Source organism: Ascaphus truei, chromosome 9 (genome assembly GCF_040206685.1).
Source record: "Ascaphus truei isolate aAscTru1 chromosome 9, aAscTru1.hap1, whole genome shotgun sequence".
In the NCBI taxonomy this organism is placed as follows: Eukaryota; Metazoa; Chordata; class Amphibia; order Anura; family Ascaphidae; genus Ascaphus; species Ascaphus truei.
The window spans coordinates 53,277,418-53,296,076 of record NC_134491.1 but is presented as its reverse complement, the minus strand read 5'-3'; the positions used below and the strand labels follow the sequence as shown (position 1 = coordinate 53,296,076).

General features: G+C 42.9%; 1 protein-coding gene across 5 annotated transcripts in view; it reads right to left on the bottom strand.

Annotated features, from left to right (window-relative positions):
* SYNE2 (spectrin repeat containing nuclear envelope protein 2) overlaps nucleotides 1-18,659 on the bottom strand; it is a 231,822-nt gene that overhangs the window by 113,223 nt on the left and 99,940 nt on the right. For all 5 annotated transcript variants that reach the window (XM_075614879.1, XM_075614877.1, XM_075614874.1 and 2 more), the window contains exons 47-58: nucleotides 18,084-18,410; nucleotides 15,919-16,068; nucleotides 15,021-15,335; nucleotides 14,443-14,556; nucleotides 11,638-11,808; nucleotides 7,854-8,011; nucleotides 6,427-6,577; nucleotides 4,086-4,226; nucleotides 3,678-3,809; nucleotides 3,143-3,394; nucleotides 1,934-2,089; nucleotides 416-681 (exon numbers count right to left, since the gene is read on the bottom strand). In XM_075614879.1, coding sequence (XP_075470994.1) covers nucleotides 416-681; nucleotides 1,934-2,089; nucleotides 3,143-3,394; nucleotides 3,678-3,809; nucleotides 4,086-4,226; nucleotides 6,427-6,577; nucleotides 7,854-8,011; nucleotides 11,638-11,808; nucleotides 14,443-14,556; nucleotides 15,021-15,335; nucleotides 15,919-16,068; nucleotides 18,084-18,410 — 2,333 coding nt within the window. The remainder of the gene's footprint in view (nucleotides 1-415; nucleotides 682-1,933; nucleotides 2,090-3,142; nucleotides 3,395-3,677; nucleotides 3,810-4,085; nucleotides 4,227-6,426; nucleotides 6,578-7,853; nucleotides 8,012-11,637; nucleotides 11,809-14,442; nucleotides 14,557-15,020; nucleotides 15,336-15,918; nucleotides 16,069-18,083; nucleotides 18,411-18,659) is intronic.

Genomic DNA, 18,659 nt, shown 5'->3' with positions numbered 1-18,659 from the left:
ATAGGTAATACCTGCCCACATGGATTCCCCACTGTAGAGATTTCTTTATTGATGTCAGTGTAGGACAGGGCTGGGCAACTCCAGTCCTCAAGGGCCATCAACAAGGCAGGTTTTAAGGAAATCCCTGCTTCAGCACAGGTGGCACAATCAGTGGCTCAGGCGAAGACTGAGCCACCTGTCCTTAAGCTGTGACTGATTGAGCCTCCTGTGCTGAAGCTGGGACAGATTGAGCTTCCTGTGCTGAAGCAGGGATATCCTTCAAATCTGACATCTTGGTAGCCCTTCAGGACTGAAGTTTCCCACCCCTGGTATAGGGGCTAGAAGAAATTAGGGTTGAATGCTGGGGGCCGTAGGCAAAAAAACAACAGGTTCGTAGATGACAACAAACAGATTATAACAGAGTACCAGCACTTACACTTTTAGATTTTCTTTTTCCTTTAACAACGTTTGCAGTGACAACTTAGCTGCAGATAAAGCATCACAGTAGCCTTTGACCATTTGCAACTCTCTTTGTTTTTTAGCTTTCATTTCATTCAATTCACAAAGGAGACTTTCCCACTGGGATTCAGTGTGCTCGATATTGTGAGCGCCTTCTGCAGGCACCTCCTTTGGGACAGGTGATGCTCCTCCCTTCAGGGAAGGTGATTTAGATTTCATATTTGAAATTTCATCATAAAGTTTCTAAAACAGAAAAAAAGAAAATAAGATTTGCATTGGGTTATAAGAAAAGAGGGAAAGTAATCCACGATAATGTAATACACTTTTTATTGAGTTTCCCTTGAGGTTAGGATTATCTGTCTTCATAAAGTATTTACTGCTTACGAACGTCTCATTCCAGGATTCAACATATTTCAGGTTTAGAGTAAATAAAAATATGACTTGTGAGCACATTCACATCTCAGACAGGTCTGCAACCCTGTTTTTCATCATTATCTCTTAGTATACAGCGCTCTCACTGCAGCCAGGGATTCTGGGAAATGACATGCAAATGAGCACACGTCACCTTTTGCTTCATGCCTATTTTAACATGCTTTTGGATGCGTTTAAAGGGCAACCTTTAAAGCATGACTCTAAAGGAGTGAAGATGTAGACAGAAATCAAGCTTCAAAAGGTAACCCACAGCAGTGATCCCTGACTCCTATGGGGTTTATTCAATAAACTCATAGTGCTGAAATCTCCCTGTGACAGGGTAAACAAAAGCCACCAGTTATATGCCTGGAAAACCTATGTCTAGTCTGCAGTGCAGCACTGACTAGGTTAACTTCAGCTGGGAACCTCAGGACAATTAGTTGGATCCCAGCTGCCTAATCAAGGTGTGTTAAAGCCCAGGCTGTAGACACATGGAGACTGTCTGTTGAGGAGTGAGGAGTAAGCTGCTAAAGAGATTGCTAAAGAGATTCCCGAAACAAGGTCTGAGTAGCAAGGTAGTTGAATTGTGAACTGTCTGTCCCCTGCATAGGAAAAGGGTAACTGCCTGATTTATAGACTGTCTACTAAAGAGAAACTGTTTTGTTTGGTTTGTGGAAAAAAAAGCCATTTTTGTTTTGTGTGCTGTATATCTTTTAAGGCTAAATAAATAAGCCTCGTCAAGAAACCCACGTGTGTAGTTGTATGTACCCTGCAACACTCCCATTGAAGTAAATAGGAATTTTCACTATTATAGTGCCCCGGTCAGCACTATCGCAGTTTAAGTAATTATTCATCTAGAATCTTTAAACGTTGCTCTATTTATATGCCATATCATTAAGGGGGCATTGACACCCTGACTCTTTTTAAATCGTTGATACATTCATCTATTATCATCTGTAAACACTTAGTCGCGGTTTCCGAAAATAATATTACGTATATGTAATATGTACTATTACACTTTGTAACTTCCCAACCTAAGACCCGTTATTAGTAAACTGTGCACAGGATTTTTACAGAATCTTACCTCTATTTCTTGAACTTGCCTATCTGCTTCCTTAATATCTAGTTCTACTGCTTGATTTTTCAAATGACTGACATGTCTTTCAACTTCCTTTTGGTTCGATTCTTCTTCATCGTCTTGGGACGCCGGTATTTTAACATTTTGCCCAATATTTTGCAGCTAGAAAAAAAACAAAAAGAGCAAAAACAATGTCATCAGTCAATGTGTTTTCAAGGAAGAGAATAACATTGGGGATAAAGGCACATACAGGCATACCCCGGTTTAAGTACACTCACGAGTAAGGACATATCGCCCATTAGGCAAACGGCAGCTCACGCATGCGCCTGTCAGCACATCCTGAAAAGCAATACGGGCTCCCTACCTGTACCGAAACTGTGCGCAAGCGGGGAGACTATAGAGCCTGTTACAAATGCGTTATTTACATCAGTTATGCACGTATAGGACGATTGTAGTACAGTACATGCATCGATAAGTGGGAAAAGGTAGTGCTTCACTTTAAGTACATTTTCGCTTTACATACATGCTCTGGACCCATTGCGTACGTTAATGCGGGGTATGCCTGTACTGTGTAATTATTAACGAATGAAGACAAATGCAGGGAGAAGGCATTTAGGTTGTTCACAGTAAGCAACAGAGGAAAAACAAATGATGGGAAGGTATACAGATCAATGTCAAAAAGACAATATCACAGGATTATCAGCTTGCTAGATGTGATAAACTTTACACATTGTAATTAACGGTCTTCTAAACTAGATTGAGTGACTCTTAAATGTTATGGCCAATAACATGGATTTCTATGGTATTCTTTTATCGCCATTCCACTTTCTGTTTCGTTGTATTGTATACTGTATCCGCAAAATATATTTATCTGTAGTTATGACTTAAAGGGTAAGGCACATAAAGACTAATTTCAATGATCTTTTGTAGCTGTTGTAGACAGGAGCAGAGTACATGAAAAAGATCAAAGTATCAACATGTAAAGTAGAACAAAAGTAGAAACAAAGTAGAAACATGAAACATGAGATGTTGACAGACGTTCGATAAAGTATAATTTTTATAGCTCACCTACATGATTTTGCAAATCATAGACTTATCTCCGGCAGCACAAGGGTTAAAACAGAAGGAAACGAATAATAACGTACACAATAAAAAGGCAAAAGTTTGTCGTTTTAACCTATGAAAATCAAGCAAACATCTGTTGAACTTAAGTACCTTAATATTATGTGTAAATCTTTCCAAAGTTTTTTCTTTTGAGTATAGATCAACCTCCCCAATTTCATCTTGGCCAACATCCCGAAGCTTTGAAAGAATCTCTTCCAAACCCTTTTGGTAACTCTTGAAGTGACATTGAAGCTGCATTGCCAGGCTATCTTCTTGTGTCTGTGACTGATCTGTCTGTGGAACCACAATCTCCCCACCTGAGCTCAGTACATTCCAATCTTCAACCACTCGAACTTCTGGTTTCTGGTAGGTAGTAAAGAAAACGCGTTGTTACCGTGTTAGAAATTCGAGTGAACACAAGTTATAAACATAGAAAAACAGAAGACTGCCCCACCTGGGCTGAAGCAGGGAAATCCATAAAACCTGGCCTGTTGGTGGCTTTTAAGGATTAAGTTTGAGACCCCTGCCCTAGGTCATTGCACTTCCCATGATTCAGTGCAATAAAATACAAAAATAAACTAGATACATCAGTATACACACGGAGCAATCATTGACAAATATGTAAAAATGTTGCAATATGTTTTACCTCAAAAATACCATTTGCGGACGGGAACAGTTTTTCTTGGTTTTCAACATGTTCATTGCAGCTGCTTTCTCCATTCGGAGTATTCTCTTTTTTGGACTTTACATGTACTTCACCAGCTTCAGACAAAGGGATCTCCATGAAAAAGAGCATATTTTATTTAAAATAGGAGTTTAAAAAAAAAAGACAGCCATTTGTAATGATCATTCCATAGGTTGTCAACCAACTTTATTTCCTGAATCTTGTAACAAGCTACAGATACGATTCGCTCAATTACTTAACTCTGATAACCGTACACAGCCTCATCCAATTTTCCCCTGACAGAAAAAGTGGGCAAGAAAGTATGACCACATGCCCGATCAAATATTACATTGTCGGAGAGAATCTAAATGTTTTAAAAGTGGCACTCACCATCCTGTTAGTTACACATTCAAACTTCTCTTTCAAATGCTTCTTCTTTTTGTCAGTCATGCAGGAAACCTTCAGGGCAGCAGCCTGGTTGCAAGCTTGATCAAGAACTCCAATGTAAACCTTCACTTCTTCATAGAGTGGCTAAAAAGGAGAAACAAGGATCAGTTAGGTTACTCCCCATTCTGCTTGTATAGCTGGAATTCCAGGAGGAGCGGCTCAGTGAGTAAAGACACTGACTGTAAACACTGACACAGGGTTTGAATCAGGGGAAGCTGCTTCAATTCTCAGTCTTATCTCCTTGTGACCTTGGGCAAGTCACTTTATCTCCATTTGTCTCAGCCACCAAAAACATAGATTGTAAGATCATCTGGGCATGGACTGTGTCCATAGGATTTCGGTGTCACTGCCCAGAAATCCTATATACAATGCTGTGTACCGCGCATTATACTGTAATAGTGAAAGGCTTTACAGCCCATTGCGAGAAAAGCGCTATAGGAAATAAAGTTATTATTAGCTATAATATACGTTATTTTTTTTTTTTTGGGTGACCCTCATCCTGTAATGGATAGGTTAACTGGCAACAATGTTTGACGAGATTCATACACTTTCGCCATAGGCGAACGGAATCAACACTATGGGAGGCACATACAGTAAGGCCACGATCAGAGGACAGATTATCTCAATAGCAACACACAGAAAGAGAACAAAAATAGAAAAACAAAAATATTTAACAGAAACAAAAAATGTAAAATTAGAACAATTACAATCACATAAATAAAAATCCATTGAGGAAAATGTATAAATTCCTGAGCCAGGCAAGGGAGGATCTTAAGAGGGTGCAATTAGAGGATGTAGAGAAAGCTCGTAAGTGGACCAAACAAATGTATTATGATAAGGGAGATAAGGAGGAAGGTTTATTAGCTAATAAACTTGGATGGATCAGGTCGTGAGCATTAGGCCTTGGACATGCTTACCGCTGGCGTGCTGATGCGCGCTGAGGCTCAGGGAAAGCGGGTGCTTTCCCTGGCCTTGCGATTGCTTGTCCTGCTCGCCGTAAGGGGAAGGGCCCGTCACTGGCCGGGGGCGGGCCAGTGACGTCACGGAGCTGGTTCGCCCTCATTGGGCGAACTGCTCACGTGACCGGCTTGTCGCGCCGGCAAGCGGGGGAATTTTAAATTCCCCTAAGACCTGCGCTTCCGCAAGCGCAGGTGAGCCCCTACTAAAGCCGCTCTAATTGCGGCTGTAGGGGCTCAGTGCTGAGCGGGAGCGCGCGTCAGCACGCTTCCGCCAGCAAGCGGTAAACATGGCCAAGGCCTTAGTCCCTGCTATTAGGTTAAAAGGGGAGAAGTGACTTATAACCCCTCAAAGATAGCAGAGGAATTTGCTACATACAGTATATGGGGGTTTTGCCCAGTCATGCAGACATACTGGAGGACAGTTTTGAAATGAATAGATGTGACGGGAATCAAGGTTCCGCTAGACCCAATTTAATTATTTTGGCTAAATCTATGGAAGATGTAAATCATTACTCAGCTAAACTAATTATGCATAAATTAACGGCGGCTAGGTGCGCGGTAGCTGCAGTGTGGAAAAACACACTGCCGCCCTCCAGAAAAGAGGTCATTAGAAGTGTTAACGATGTACAATTGATGGAAAGACTCACCTCATTTTTGAATCACACCACAAGGAAGTTTTATAGAGTCTGGGATCCCTGGGACGTTGGATAGGGTTAGGGCCCCAATAGGTTAGAGCAGCGGTGCGCAAACTTTTTTCCCTGCACCCCCTTGCTGGCGGTCACCTCACCCCCACCTCACCCCCACTTACCTCGGCTCCGGCGTCATGACATCACGTTGCCATAGCAATGTGACGTTATATGACCTTGAGGCGTCATTTGACACCGCGTTGCCATGGCGAAGCGTGTGGAGCCAAGGTAAGTAAAGGTTTGCAGAGGCCCTGCAGCTCCCCTGGCACTAAATTTAAGTGCCTTCGGTAAGCGCGCGGGGCTTTTGTAAACCGTACGCCCCCCGCAGGCAGTCTTGCGCCCCCCCTGGAGGTCGCGCCCCCAGTTTGTGCACCGCTGGGTTAGAGGATCGGGGAGTGTAGGATATGTCACTGATAAAATGTGATAAAATTCAAAACTTTGTATGATGTGATATGTGATTGTTGTCATTGTAAGAATTCTGTCACAAATGGTTGTTCCCCCTCCCCCTCCCCTTTTTTTCTGTACCCCTTCCCTTCGAATATCTTAATAAAAATATAAGTTTAAAAAACATATATAGATTATACATCCCTTTTTTTGCGTATGGAGACAGCAGATTATTATTGGAATTGGAATTGTTACCTGAATCTCATGTAAAACGCGGACTTTCTCAGTGTTATCAGGACGCATGTCACTCTTATTCAGCTTTCCCTCCACCGCACTTAATAAACTTGAAATACGGTGGAATTCATTGCCACAATTATTCAAATCCTTTAGTGAAGACTCCAGTTGCCTGTTTGGTGTGAAGAAGTGCAAACATTACCACATGACACAATGTAGGAATGTTAAAATAGCTATTCCAACGTATGTCTGTAAGGGCAGTGATTAACCCCGTCACTGCCCTAATGATGATGTTGAGACTGTCAACGCAAAAAGCCCTACAAATATCCCAGAACCACGAATGCGCTCAGAGAGATCGCCCCCCCCCCCCACCCCCCTTACGGCGCAGGTCATGTTAAAGAGAATACATTGAGAGAATTGCTCCTTTATTTTCTTTACCGTCAGCAGAGTTTGGATATTTTTACTGAATTCTGTGTATATCTAACTCAGGGGTGGCCAACTCCAGTTGTCCAGGGCCACAAATAGGTTAGGTTTTCCGGATATCCCTGCTTCAGCACAGGTGACTCAATCAGTGGCTCAGGATGTGTTCTCTCTACCCCATTTGTATCTGAAGCCCTCTCCCGCCTTAAACCTTTCTCACTGACTGCCCCGCACCTCTGGAATGCCCTTCCCCTCAGTACCCGACTAGCCCCCTCTCTATCCACCTTTAAGACCCACCTCAAAACACACTTGCTTAAGGCTGCGCTTATAGTGCCGGCGATGCGACATCGCCTGAAAACAAAAGCATTGTCGCCGTCTCAAGCGTTTATAGTAAGCGCGACGCAACGGCGCGACCAAAAATTTGGAAGCCGACATGTGGCGACAGCCTCTGAACCAATCAATGGCCATCTGTCGCGTCGCCGTCGCGCGCACTATAAGCGTGGCCTAAGGAAGCATATGAGTAGCTCCATGGCTGATAATTAACACATTAACCTTGGCCCCTGCAGACGCACTTACAGAAGTCCTTACCCTCCTTCTGTCTCCGTACGTTCTTCCTACCAACAAATTAGATTGTAAGCTCTTCGGAGCAGGGGCTCCTTTTCCTACATGTTACTTTTATGTCTGAAGCACTTATTCCCTCTGTGTGTTATTTATATTATCTGTTATTTATATGATTTTCCCGCATAATACTGCTGTGAATCGCCATGTACATTAATGGTGCTATATAAATAATAACATACATACATAATGCAATAACAATTAAACATTTACTAACCCTTTTTTGCTTTTCATCCCCCCCTCCTGAAAACTCAATAAAAACAAAAATTCAAAGTGAAAAATGAAGACATTAAAATATACAGATGATGTGATTTTCCAGGACACTTTTAAAGATGTAATTTCCATAAATTACATGCAGAGCGTTTAACATTTGACCGCATGACTCGTTGGTAAGTTTGTCCCGGTCTTACCTCCTGTACGAATCACAGTCAAGGAGAAGCTTCTCCAGTTGACCAACGACCTCCTGCTTCTCTAATCTTACTTTGGGTGCTTTCTTCCTTTCAGTTTCCCTTTTACTGTCCATCACACCCAGGTCATTTCTCTTTAGAACAATTTCGGCATGCATTCTCTGTCAGATATTCAGAGAACAGATTAAATAACATTAACAAGTGAAATAAGAGTCACATGAGCACAAAAAACACAGGTGCCAAGCATTTACATAGCACTTTACAGACTCAGGAAGAATTCTCCTTCTTTTTCACATTATACAGTGCAACATACACAGTAAAATAGAACTTTACTTTATATTTTAATGGACACAATTCTCCCATGGCTTTTGTGTAAAGCAGCCAGAACACCAACACCCAAAACTCTGGTAGGTCCCTAGACATGATGTTACCCTAATTGAAACCCCGTTAATACCAACGGTATATCTTCAAGGCGGAATGGGACAAATGACCGCCGCTGTTCGGCCACAGACAGACCCTCAGCCAATCCGCCACGGGAACCTCCGCCGCCGCCCGCTTCGACGATAAGGTAAGATTTGAATTCTTAGGAGGTTAACTTAAGGTGTTTTATTGCTTAGGGTAGGGCAGGGGTGCGCAAACTTTTTGCCCATGCGCCCCCCTGCCTGTTCTCCCCCACTACTCACGCCCCCCCTTACCTTGTCTCAAGCGTCAAATGGCACAGTGGGGTCTTGTGACGTCACGCCTGGAGCGCAATTTGACACCGTGTTGCCCTGGCGACGCATAGCCCAAAGTCATCTGAGTCAAGGTAAGGGACCTTACAGTGGCCTTACACGGTCCCCTGGAATTGAATGGAAATGCTTTGGGGAAGAACGCAGGGCCTCTGTAAGCGCTGCGCCCCCCAGTTTGCGCACCCCTCAGGTAGGGGGTTAACTTAAGGGGTTTTATGGTAAGGAATTAAGGTATTTAGGGTAGGGGGTAGCATTAGTATTAGGGGTTAATATTATTGGGGATTAGGTTAGGGACTTACCTTAGCAACAGGCAGCGAAGCGAGTTGCGGCCAAGTGCCGGCGGTCATTTGGTCATACCTAAACAGCCGCAACGGAATGTTCTAGACCGTCTTCAAGGGACAATAACTTACCGCCAAGTCATGTTTTATCAGGTAAAGAGCATAGCGGTAACTAGCGGACATTAGTGATAATCACATGCAAATGATATGCAATGAAGGCTTCAATATAGTATTGTCAATCCACTAAAGTCCGTTAAGGTTAACGCTGGGATTTAACAGTACGTGACTGAAGCCATAGCTAAACTTGGCGTTACTCCAATCCAGGCCATGACATAGGGATTTTGCAGTGTCTGATTGGCTATATGCCCCAGTAAGGCAGCATTTTATCCTAGCATTTCTATCTCCTCTCCAGCTAAAGACCTTCTCTATACTGGGGTCTGGATCAGACAAACACCAGGCGCCCTGGTCACGTTATCGAAAGATAAAGCAACATTATGCTACAGTAACGGAACCTTAACTCTATGCAAATGCGATGGATTTCAGGTGCAGTTTTGGCATATAATTAGGGTTGCGGATACCATGGTAACCCCGGGAACATAACGTCTGTTCCGGTTCTAGGTAGCGTCCCGCTGGGAGGCCTGATTAAACAGTGCTGTGTAGGTCAAGCCCAGGGGTGGGTAACTCCAGTCCTCAAGGGCCACCAACAGGTCAGGTTTTCAGGATATCTCTGCTTCAGCACAGGTGGCTCAATCAGTGGCTGAAGCTGATACTGCTTAAGCCACCCGTGTTGAAGCAGGGATATCCTGAAAACCTGACCTGTTGGTGGCCCTTGAGGACTGGAGTGGCCCACCCCTTGGCTTGTCCTAAGATTGCAAAGCTTTCTTTTTACCTGCCTAGTTGAAACCAATACCACGTTGTTCAAATTCACATTATTGCTGCTAATCCTGCCAAACAGGACACCTCTTATCAGGTACAGGAGGTGATGTCAAAACCGGAGTGGAATTATTATTATAGGATTACTACACGTACCACACAACATGCAATGTTAGCATACATTTTAGCATTATGACTTTTCATTTGTACATTGTATATTCAGTCATTAAGTCTTCGAAATAACATATTTTGTATTATGTCATTATCACATCTTAAAGGAGCAGACCAAGCAATATCCTACATGTGTGGTTTTTTTTTAATCAGTTTGCAGTATTAGATTATTTATAAAAATGTGTTACCAGGAAGTAATGCATTGAGGGTTACCTCTCGTTTTCAAGTATGTCCTACTTACTACATTTTTTTAATTCAACTCAATGTCATTTTAAATATACTCTGCATCCTTCAATTTCTATAGCAGGTTTTAGCCCACCTCCCCAGCAGTACAAAAACTTTGTAACACTTTCCTGTTTGTGATCATTTGTTGCCACTATTCCCAGCAGGTTTAGCTGCAAACTGCAACAATAGATGTTACCTTAGTACTATAAGAATACATTGTAGCAGCTAAGTTAGGCCGAGTCCCCGGTAGTCACGGCGGCGCGCTGCGGTGTGTGCACCAAACACCACAGCACTCTATGGGGCAGGCCCCAGTGGCTGTGTGTGCGGGCGCGCAAAGCGCTGTGACGAGTACGCTGGCAGGGAAGACAAGAATTTTGTCTTCCGGTGCCGCGACGCAGTCACGTGGCCGCACGCAGCTAACGTAGGGGGCTCGCGAGGTGTGAAATAGGGCTCTGGGGAAGGGGGGGGGTGTAGTTCTGAGCCCCAGTCATTCGCAAACATTATATGCTGTATTTTTCTAAGATCACAAAGACGAAGCGGGGTGGACTGAATGCATTGTGATACGTTTCTAGCTGCGTGTTAAGTTACATTACTCAGACTGTGCAGGATATTACTTTTCCTCACAAAAACACACAAGTGAATTCCTCTGCAAATATGTTGATGCAGTGTTCTTCTGATTTAGACAAACATGAGCAAAAATGCGTATAAACACCAAGAAATAGGCGGTGCAGTATCTAAACGAACAGGGACCATCATTTCCCCCCCCCCCAGGAATATTATAAGTAACAAAAACCTCACATTTTTTTCTGGATAAATATTGGGGTTTATTTAGGTCAACAGAATGTTCTGATACTGGGCTGTGCAAACTGGGGGTCGCACCCCAAGATTCTCTGCGGGGGGTGTAGCGTTTACAGAGGCCCTGCGCGCTTCCCGAAAGCCAGAGTCAAGGTAAGGAGGGGGGTGGGGGAGAGCAGGCGGGGGATGGGTAACGTGCGTATAGCTGTGCATGCACCACATCGTGTGTAGACTAATGATTAACATAACACATCTAATGCAATGTATTGTATTTTCCTAGTAAAATAATGTATTTTTAGGTACTTAAAAGGGTCAATCCCGCCTAGGAGCAAAGTGAACTCGTTCCAGGGACATGTCTAAGGAGTCTCATTTGGGTAATTGATACCTTTTGTACCCAAACCTGACACCTAATTATTATTTTTTTAAAGTTAGACTTTGTGTGATGTCTCCGTGTGTTTAGCAAGTGCTGGTTCTCCCTCCCCACCTCCTCTTATCTACTGGCTCTCTGATAAGGACCGGGTGGGATAAGGGGAAAGAAAGCACTTGATTTACAAACACGTCCCCATTCGGAGGTCTCTGAGGCTGTGGCCCCGCTGCCTGCGCTGCACGCGCGCCAGGCTATATGCATAAGCATATAGTGTAAGACCCCCCCCCCTTTAGTGTCCCTGGTTAGAGTTAGCACCCGAGTCTCTTTTATTGCATATTTTGTAATTGTACCTGGATTGTGCTTATTTTCGCAGCCAGCTGATCTTCGTCACATTGAGTGTTCTTATGAGTTTCCAGCTGCCTTCTTGTTCCTTGGAGCCATTGCTGTAAATCCTTAAAACGCTCTTGCAAAGCACTGTGGTCAGAACCGCTGTCCAAATTGCTGGACATCACGGAGATATTCTGGCGTAAAAAAAAAAAAAAAAACTTCTATTAAAGACACGATCTAAACTGGCGATTGTTTTTGGCGATTGTAGTTTTTTAACAAAGGTTTGCATCACGGGGTCTCCGGAGCTGAACCCCATTCATTTCCGCTCTGGGGACGCCCTACTTCTGGAGGTACCTCTGTAGGGGGTGCCGGAAGCCGCTCCGCTAGCAGGGTTCACGTTAAGGCAGAGTTTCAAAACCCCCACGCCCTGCGGGCCAATAGCAAGCTGTGACATCATTAGTGCGGCTTCCTATTGGCCCATGTGATACGGGGACTTTAAACTTTTGCTGAAACACCGGCCCTCCGTTTGGACGCAAGTATCTCAGGAAGCAAGGGGTCCCCGGAGCTGAAAATGAATGGGGTTCATCTCCCTGATTCAAACCTATAATAAAAAAAAAACATAATTAACAAAAAAAAGCATGATTTGCTCCTTTAGGCTAGGTCCATAGTGTCAGCTGCAGCGCGCGCTATGGCGTGCATAAGATCTCAATGGGGCCGGGCCCAGAACCTGCCTGCGCACACGTGTAGAGATCGCGATGCGCGACCACATTTTGTAAAGACAAGGATTTTGTCTTTACTAGTGGCGACGGAGCGCTGGCCACGCCACGGTGGCGGTTCAGACAATGAGGGCGAAACAGCCGCATGACGTCATGGCCGCGCCGCGCCCCTCTCCCCCCCACCGTAGCGATCTTGTCTTTCCCCTCACAGACCACGGCTTGACAAGGCGCACGCGCCGCCAGCGAGTGCGGAGTGACTGGGGCCGTAGACTAAGGCAGCTGCTGCACGCGCGCCTGGAGGCGTGTGCGTGGGTGAAAGCCGCGATCTGCGGTCTGAGCTGCAGGGGGAAAGACTAGTGTGCGATGGGGGAGTGGAAGGGGGGCGCGGCCGTGACGTCACGCAGCTTGTTTGCTCTCATTGGCTGATATATATATATATATCTATATATAGATATATATATATATATATAAATATATACACAGTATATATAGTGCAGAACAAATGAGTTCTTCAGTATTAGGTGATACCTTTTTATTTGGACCTTTCCTCAGGTCAGCGATACTGATTAACAAAGGAATATGGCTAAAACAGTGTAAGGGTGAGGAAGAGAGGAAAACGCTAGAAAGCTTGTCCTATAACATAAATTATTAGTCCAAATAAACAAGGTATCACCTAATACTGAAGAACTCATTTATTCTGCACTATCGCAACTGGAATAACACGGCTATAATATATATATATATATATATATATATATATATATATATACATACAGTATGTAGATATATATATGTATAGATATATATATGTGATAAAAGATCACTGGCACTCCAATATAAATTCAATAATGAATAGGTGCAAGGGGTGCACCCTGAGTGCTGAGTGCTGTCTCCTTTTTGCTGCTATGCGGTAATGTCTACTTTTATAGATATATATATATATATATATATATATATATATATATATATATATATATATATATATATAATATAACATACACACACTTTACAAGCAAGTGGTCTGAGGATCTCTAGATTTTTAGCTTTGTCCTGTTCTGTCATTCAGCCATTATGCACACAATAGAACAGGATTCTTGTATATGCAATGATACATTTTAAAAGGACGAATAACTGTTCTTCACACAGTAGCTGCAGCAGATGCACAAACTTTCAAACCCTCTTCTAAAAATGACTTGTCACGTTGTTCCGTTGGAAGATATCATTATCTAGAAAAGAATTTAGGGGGGATATATACCAGGTGTCCTACACCGAAGCATTGCCCCAAAACAGGTGTAAAACGACGCCATTGTGACTGCATTACTCTGCATTAATTTGGCGAGGTACTTTGCTCCAATGTTGCACCTCTTGTGCCAGTGCAGTCAGCAGTTTGGGGAGTGGCTGTAGGAGGATTTAGGAGAGCAGATGATCATTGCAATATTACTGTATGAGATGTATATAATGTGTTTCCTTTCTCCTCGTGTCGTATAAATCTGCCAGATCTCAGCTGGATTTAACCTCTCATCCCGAGAGATCTGCATTAAATATAAGAAGCGAGATGAACATTCTTCATACATCACTGGTGCAAATGGACACCATTAAAGGCCGCATGCTCTGTGTTTTGAAGCAAATGACACCATTTTTACACAAATCCATAGAAGTTTTTTTTTTCTTACACCAATGAGTTTTCTACAATCCTACATAACCAAACCGTGCAGGAATATTCACACAGAACACAATAACACAACTCCAGTCCTCGAGGGCCGCAAACAGGCCAGGTTTTCAGGATATCCCTACTTCAGCCCAGCTGGCTCAATTAGTGGCTCAGTCATACTGAGCCAGTAATTGAGCAAGCTGTGCTGAAGTAGGGATATCCTGAAAACCTGGCCTATTTGCGGCCCTCGAGGACTGGAGTTGTGCAGACCTGAATTATAGTATAGTTTGTAGGTATATTGTTTTTCCTTTTCTGATGTCATTAGTTTTTGGCAAATGACACTTTCGGTAAATAGGATATTGAATCGAGAAACTGGGGCATTGCTGCCACCTGGTGTCGGTTAGTTCTTAGGTAACACATTATATTTGTAAGTCTTTAACAAATGTCATTTTATTCATTACCTGTTGCGTACGATCCGATGTTTCCCCAGCTTCAAGTTCACCTTGTGACGTATCCTCCCTCACTGGCCGATCTTCCGCTTTGTCTTTCTCACCAGGGCGCGTTCCAGCAATCAGCTAAATTTGTGAAGAAACCAATAGGGTAAAGCCGTTTCCCACCTTAATGCAACGTTTAAATGAGTAACATCTTGTTTGTATCGTCACGTTACCAGGTAATGTGTGTCTGATGCGGTAGAAGCCCGGTGTAAGTGTGGATTCTTTCTGTTTTTCATGTATTCATGAGCACGGTGACCAGCAGTAACTCTCAGCTCACATAACATCTCACTGTGGTTGTTACGTGTATTTGATAGAATACGGAGCGCATTGCTACAAAAATGTTTTCTTTTCTTACGTGTAGGGTGTATGGCATGTCTTATTGCTGAAGGAAGTGTTAGAACTTTACATTTAAATGAACCGTTTTGCCTTGCTTAACAAAAACCAGCAAGTCGACGTTAACGTCTTTTTTGGTTAACTCTTCATAGAGATTAGAATTCCCTATACAGGAAATAAATATATCATCAGGTCCTGTGATTACAACTTACTTTTTTCTTTTTTCGGCTTCTTGTCCCATTTTTCCCTTTGGCGCTCTCTGTGTGTATAGGGAGCATTAATGACTCCGATGGCACTTTCTTTTCTGGTCCCATGTCCTTCAATTCTTCGGACGATGGAGATTGCTCCATATGTTGCTCGAGTCCCTCGAGTTGTTCCCTGAAACCTCGCATTTTGCTGCGGTACATTTCCATTGCCTCCTGAATCATGGTGCCCCCTGGTGGTGAGGTGCTCTGTTGGACACATCCCGCTATCGGCAGCATCTGCATTAGAGCGTGTTCCATTCCGCCGAACCGCACATGTAACTCCTTCCAAAGGAAAGAACAGTCCATGTATTATTCTGTATGTCCTGCAAAGCTCCTCGCTAGCAAATTATTGCTTGTTGTGAACTTCAACACCTTTCCAGGTGTAATTGGTTGCATTGCGGGTTCCTAATTTAATGTTTTAAGGATATCCATGCTTGAGCACAGGTGGCTCAGTCAAAATGACTGATTGAGCACCCTGCGCTGAAGCAGGGATATCTCCAATACCTGGTCTGTTGGTGGCCCTTGAGGACTGGAGTTGGCCACCCCCACTCTAGATAGGTCAACGAAGCATAGCTCTGCTTCAGCGTACAGACTAAAGCAGCTAATTATGCGATGTTAAATATACAGGCTGGATTTTCAACACAATGAGCCAATGATCCCGTATACGCATGTGAGGCACGAGAAGAGACTTATGTGGCTCTGTTACAACCTTTTCTTTTTGAGTGGCATTGAAGAGTTAAGAAGTTAAGAGTTAACTTTTTCCAGGTTTTTTGTTTCTAAATAACATGCATTGTGAAGTTGATGTTTCCCGCCGCCTTAACTGAGTAATGTTCTGCACAACATGCATTTCCGCAGCCAACGTTACCTGTAATTTGTGCATCTTTTGTTCGCATGATGAGCCTGTAAAGTTAAGAAGTTCTTCAGAGAAACTGGTCATCTCGCTATTCAGGGCGGCAGTGAGACTCTGATACTGCTGGTGTTCCTGCACACGGCTTCCTAGTATCTGCATTGCATCCTAGAATTACATATAGAGGAATTACGTGGTAAACAAGAAAAGTATCAACACAACAGCATAAAGCAGCAGTAATCCCCCCCCCTCTACCCTCCAACTCTTCTTTCTTTTTTAAAACTGCCCCCGTCCTTTTATTATATATATATATATATATATATATATATATATATATATATATATATATAAATATATATATATATATATATATATATATATATATATATGTGGTAGTCTTTGTAGCTGAAATGTGTCAGCTCTGGGCACCTCCGGGTTCCTGAGATACAGATCTGTAAACAAAACGCAGATGTTATCGACTCCAACAGGAACAAAATGGCGGTTCAAGCCCCCAGCGACACACGGGCCAATAGGAAGCTGCCACGTCATGCATCGCAGCTTCCTGTTGGTCCACGAGGAGCAGTGGATTTAAACAACCAGGAAGCTCCAGCAATAGAGTTCCCAGTATGTATCTGAGGAACGCTCTTCAGCTCCAGGGGACCTGTGTAAAATCTTTGGGCAATTACTCATTTACAGAGGCACTGCAGGCCACGTTTTTTTGTGTGTTTTTATGTTTGATGCCGGGGGTCTCCGAAGATGAACCATGCTAATTTCTGCTCCAAGACCCCCTGCGGCATAGTTACATTGGGAGAGGGTGCCGGTAGCAATCCAGACAAGGCTTTGTTGGGGCTATCAAAATGGTGGCTTATATGTCCCGTGCGCCAATAGGAGGCTGTGACGTAAGCCCTCGTGGCCTCCTATCGGACCACGTGACGCGGGAGCTTTAAAACAGCACAGAGATACCGGTATCCTTTTCCTGAACAAGCAACTCGGGAAGCAAGGGGGTCCCCGGAGCTGAAGTCAATATGGTCAGCCCCGTAGACCCCCCGCTTTAAACATATTAACAAAAATAATAATAAATGCATCGCCAGGAGCACGGCTTTAACCGCAACAGTGTAAGAAAATGTAGAGTCTTCTATATATCTGATGTGAGTGCATTTTAAGTTATTTTATGTAAAATAATGTGTTTATATTAAAATATCAATAAAATAAACATTACAAAATTTTCTTTGTAAGTAAAAACATGTTAGACTGACGTGTAACTAGATGTATATTTTTGGGCGAACCTGACAAATCTTGCACTATTTAATTCTCGTTTTCAGATGAAAAGCAATAAACTTGGATTTTTGTTAATATTAAAAAAAAATCAACGTAATTATTTATACAAAACATTATCTGGACACCTGACCTGATGTGACTCCATTATTTTGCCTGTTGAATTGATCTTATGGAAATTCTCCATTGTTCTATGACATGTGCAAAAGGAAGCTCTCAAACGCTCAGCAAAATGTCTTACTCTACCAGACGGCTCACGGCTTACAAAGGACGCATTGCAACTTTACTACATTCCTTGGTAAATTAGATGCATTGAGTTATATATAAAATGTGCAAAGTATACAGAATTATTCACTGTATGGTAATTTAAAGCAGTAATCCACACATAGATTCTGCTGTTTCTTGGCATCCTTTGACACTGCTGGTCCCATTCTGTTAAACCTAATTTTTTAGACCTTCATATGAATTTCCAGTCCTGAGATAGGAGTAAAAACGTATTTGGGGCAAAGCTGCATCCCAACATGAACTTGCCTCTAAAGTTGTAGCGATAAGCAACTCCTGGCTGGAAAATGATAGGAACCATAGAGTACGCTGCATAAAACTGGATTTGGGCTCCATTGTACAGCCAATGAGAACTTCGTTTTATAATCTACAACATGTTTATAATGTTTTACTTTGTTCCTAGTTTTTTTGTTTACATTACTAATTCGACTTTCTTGTACTCTGTAAGTACGACTTTCGACTCTGTATAGCACACGTTCTGGGAGCCTTCTCTGGCCCTGTGAATGGGGAGGGATACTCAAAATAAATACAGCAGAATGGGTGAGGTGCAATGTACCCTGGAGCGGGCGACCACAAGAGATTAGCGGAAATAAATATAACTCCAGTTCCTGTGATTAGCAACTTACTTTTTTCTTTTTTTGGCTTCTTGCCCCTTTTTTCCCTTTGGTGCTCTCTGTGTGTTTAGGGAGCATTAAGGATTCAGGTGGCACTTTGTTTTCTGGTCCCATGTCCTCATTGTTTTCCTTCAATTCTTCGGACGATGGAGATTGCTCCATATGTTGCTTGAGACCCTCGAGTTGTTCCCTGAAACCTCGCATTTTGCTGCGGTACATTTCCATTGCCTCCTGAATCATGGTGCCCACTGGTGGTGAGGTGCTCTGTTGGACACATCCCGCTATCGGCAGCATCTGCATTAGAGTGTGTTCCATTCCGCCGAACCGCACATGTAACTCCTTCCAAAGGAAAGAACAGTCAATGTATTATTCTGTATGTCCTTCAAAGCTCCTCGCTAGAAACGTATTGCTTGTTGTGAACTTCAACTCCTTAATAGGTGTAAATGTATGCATTGGGGACCCTATTATTTTTTTGTATAGTATTTTTTTATTGAAAACCTTGCATTACATATATTTGTCGACATTTATTAAGATCATAAATGGTTAATATTTCTTTGGTCATAACAGGTTATTTTCCATTTACAGGTT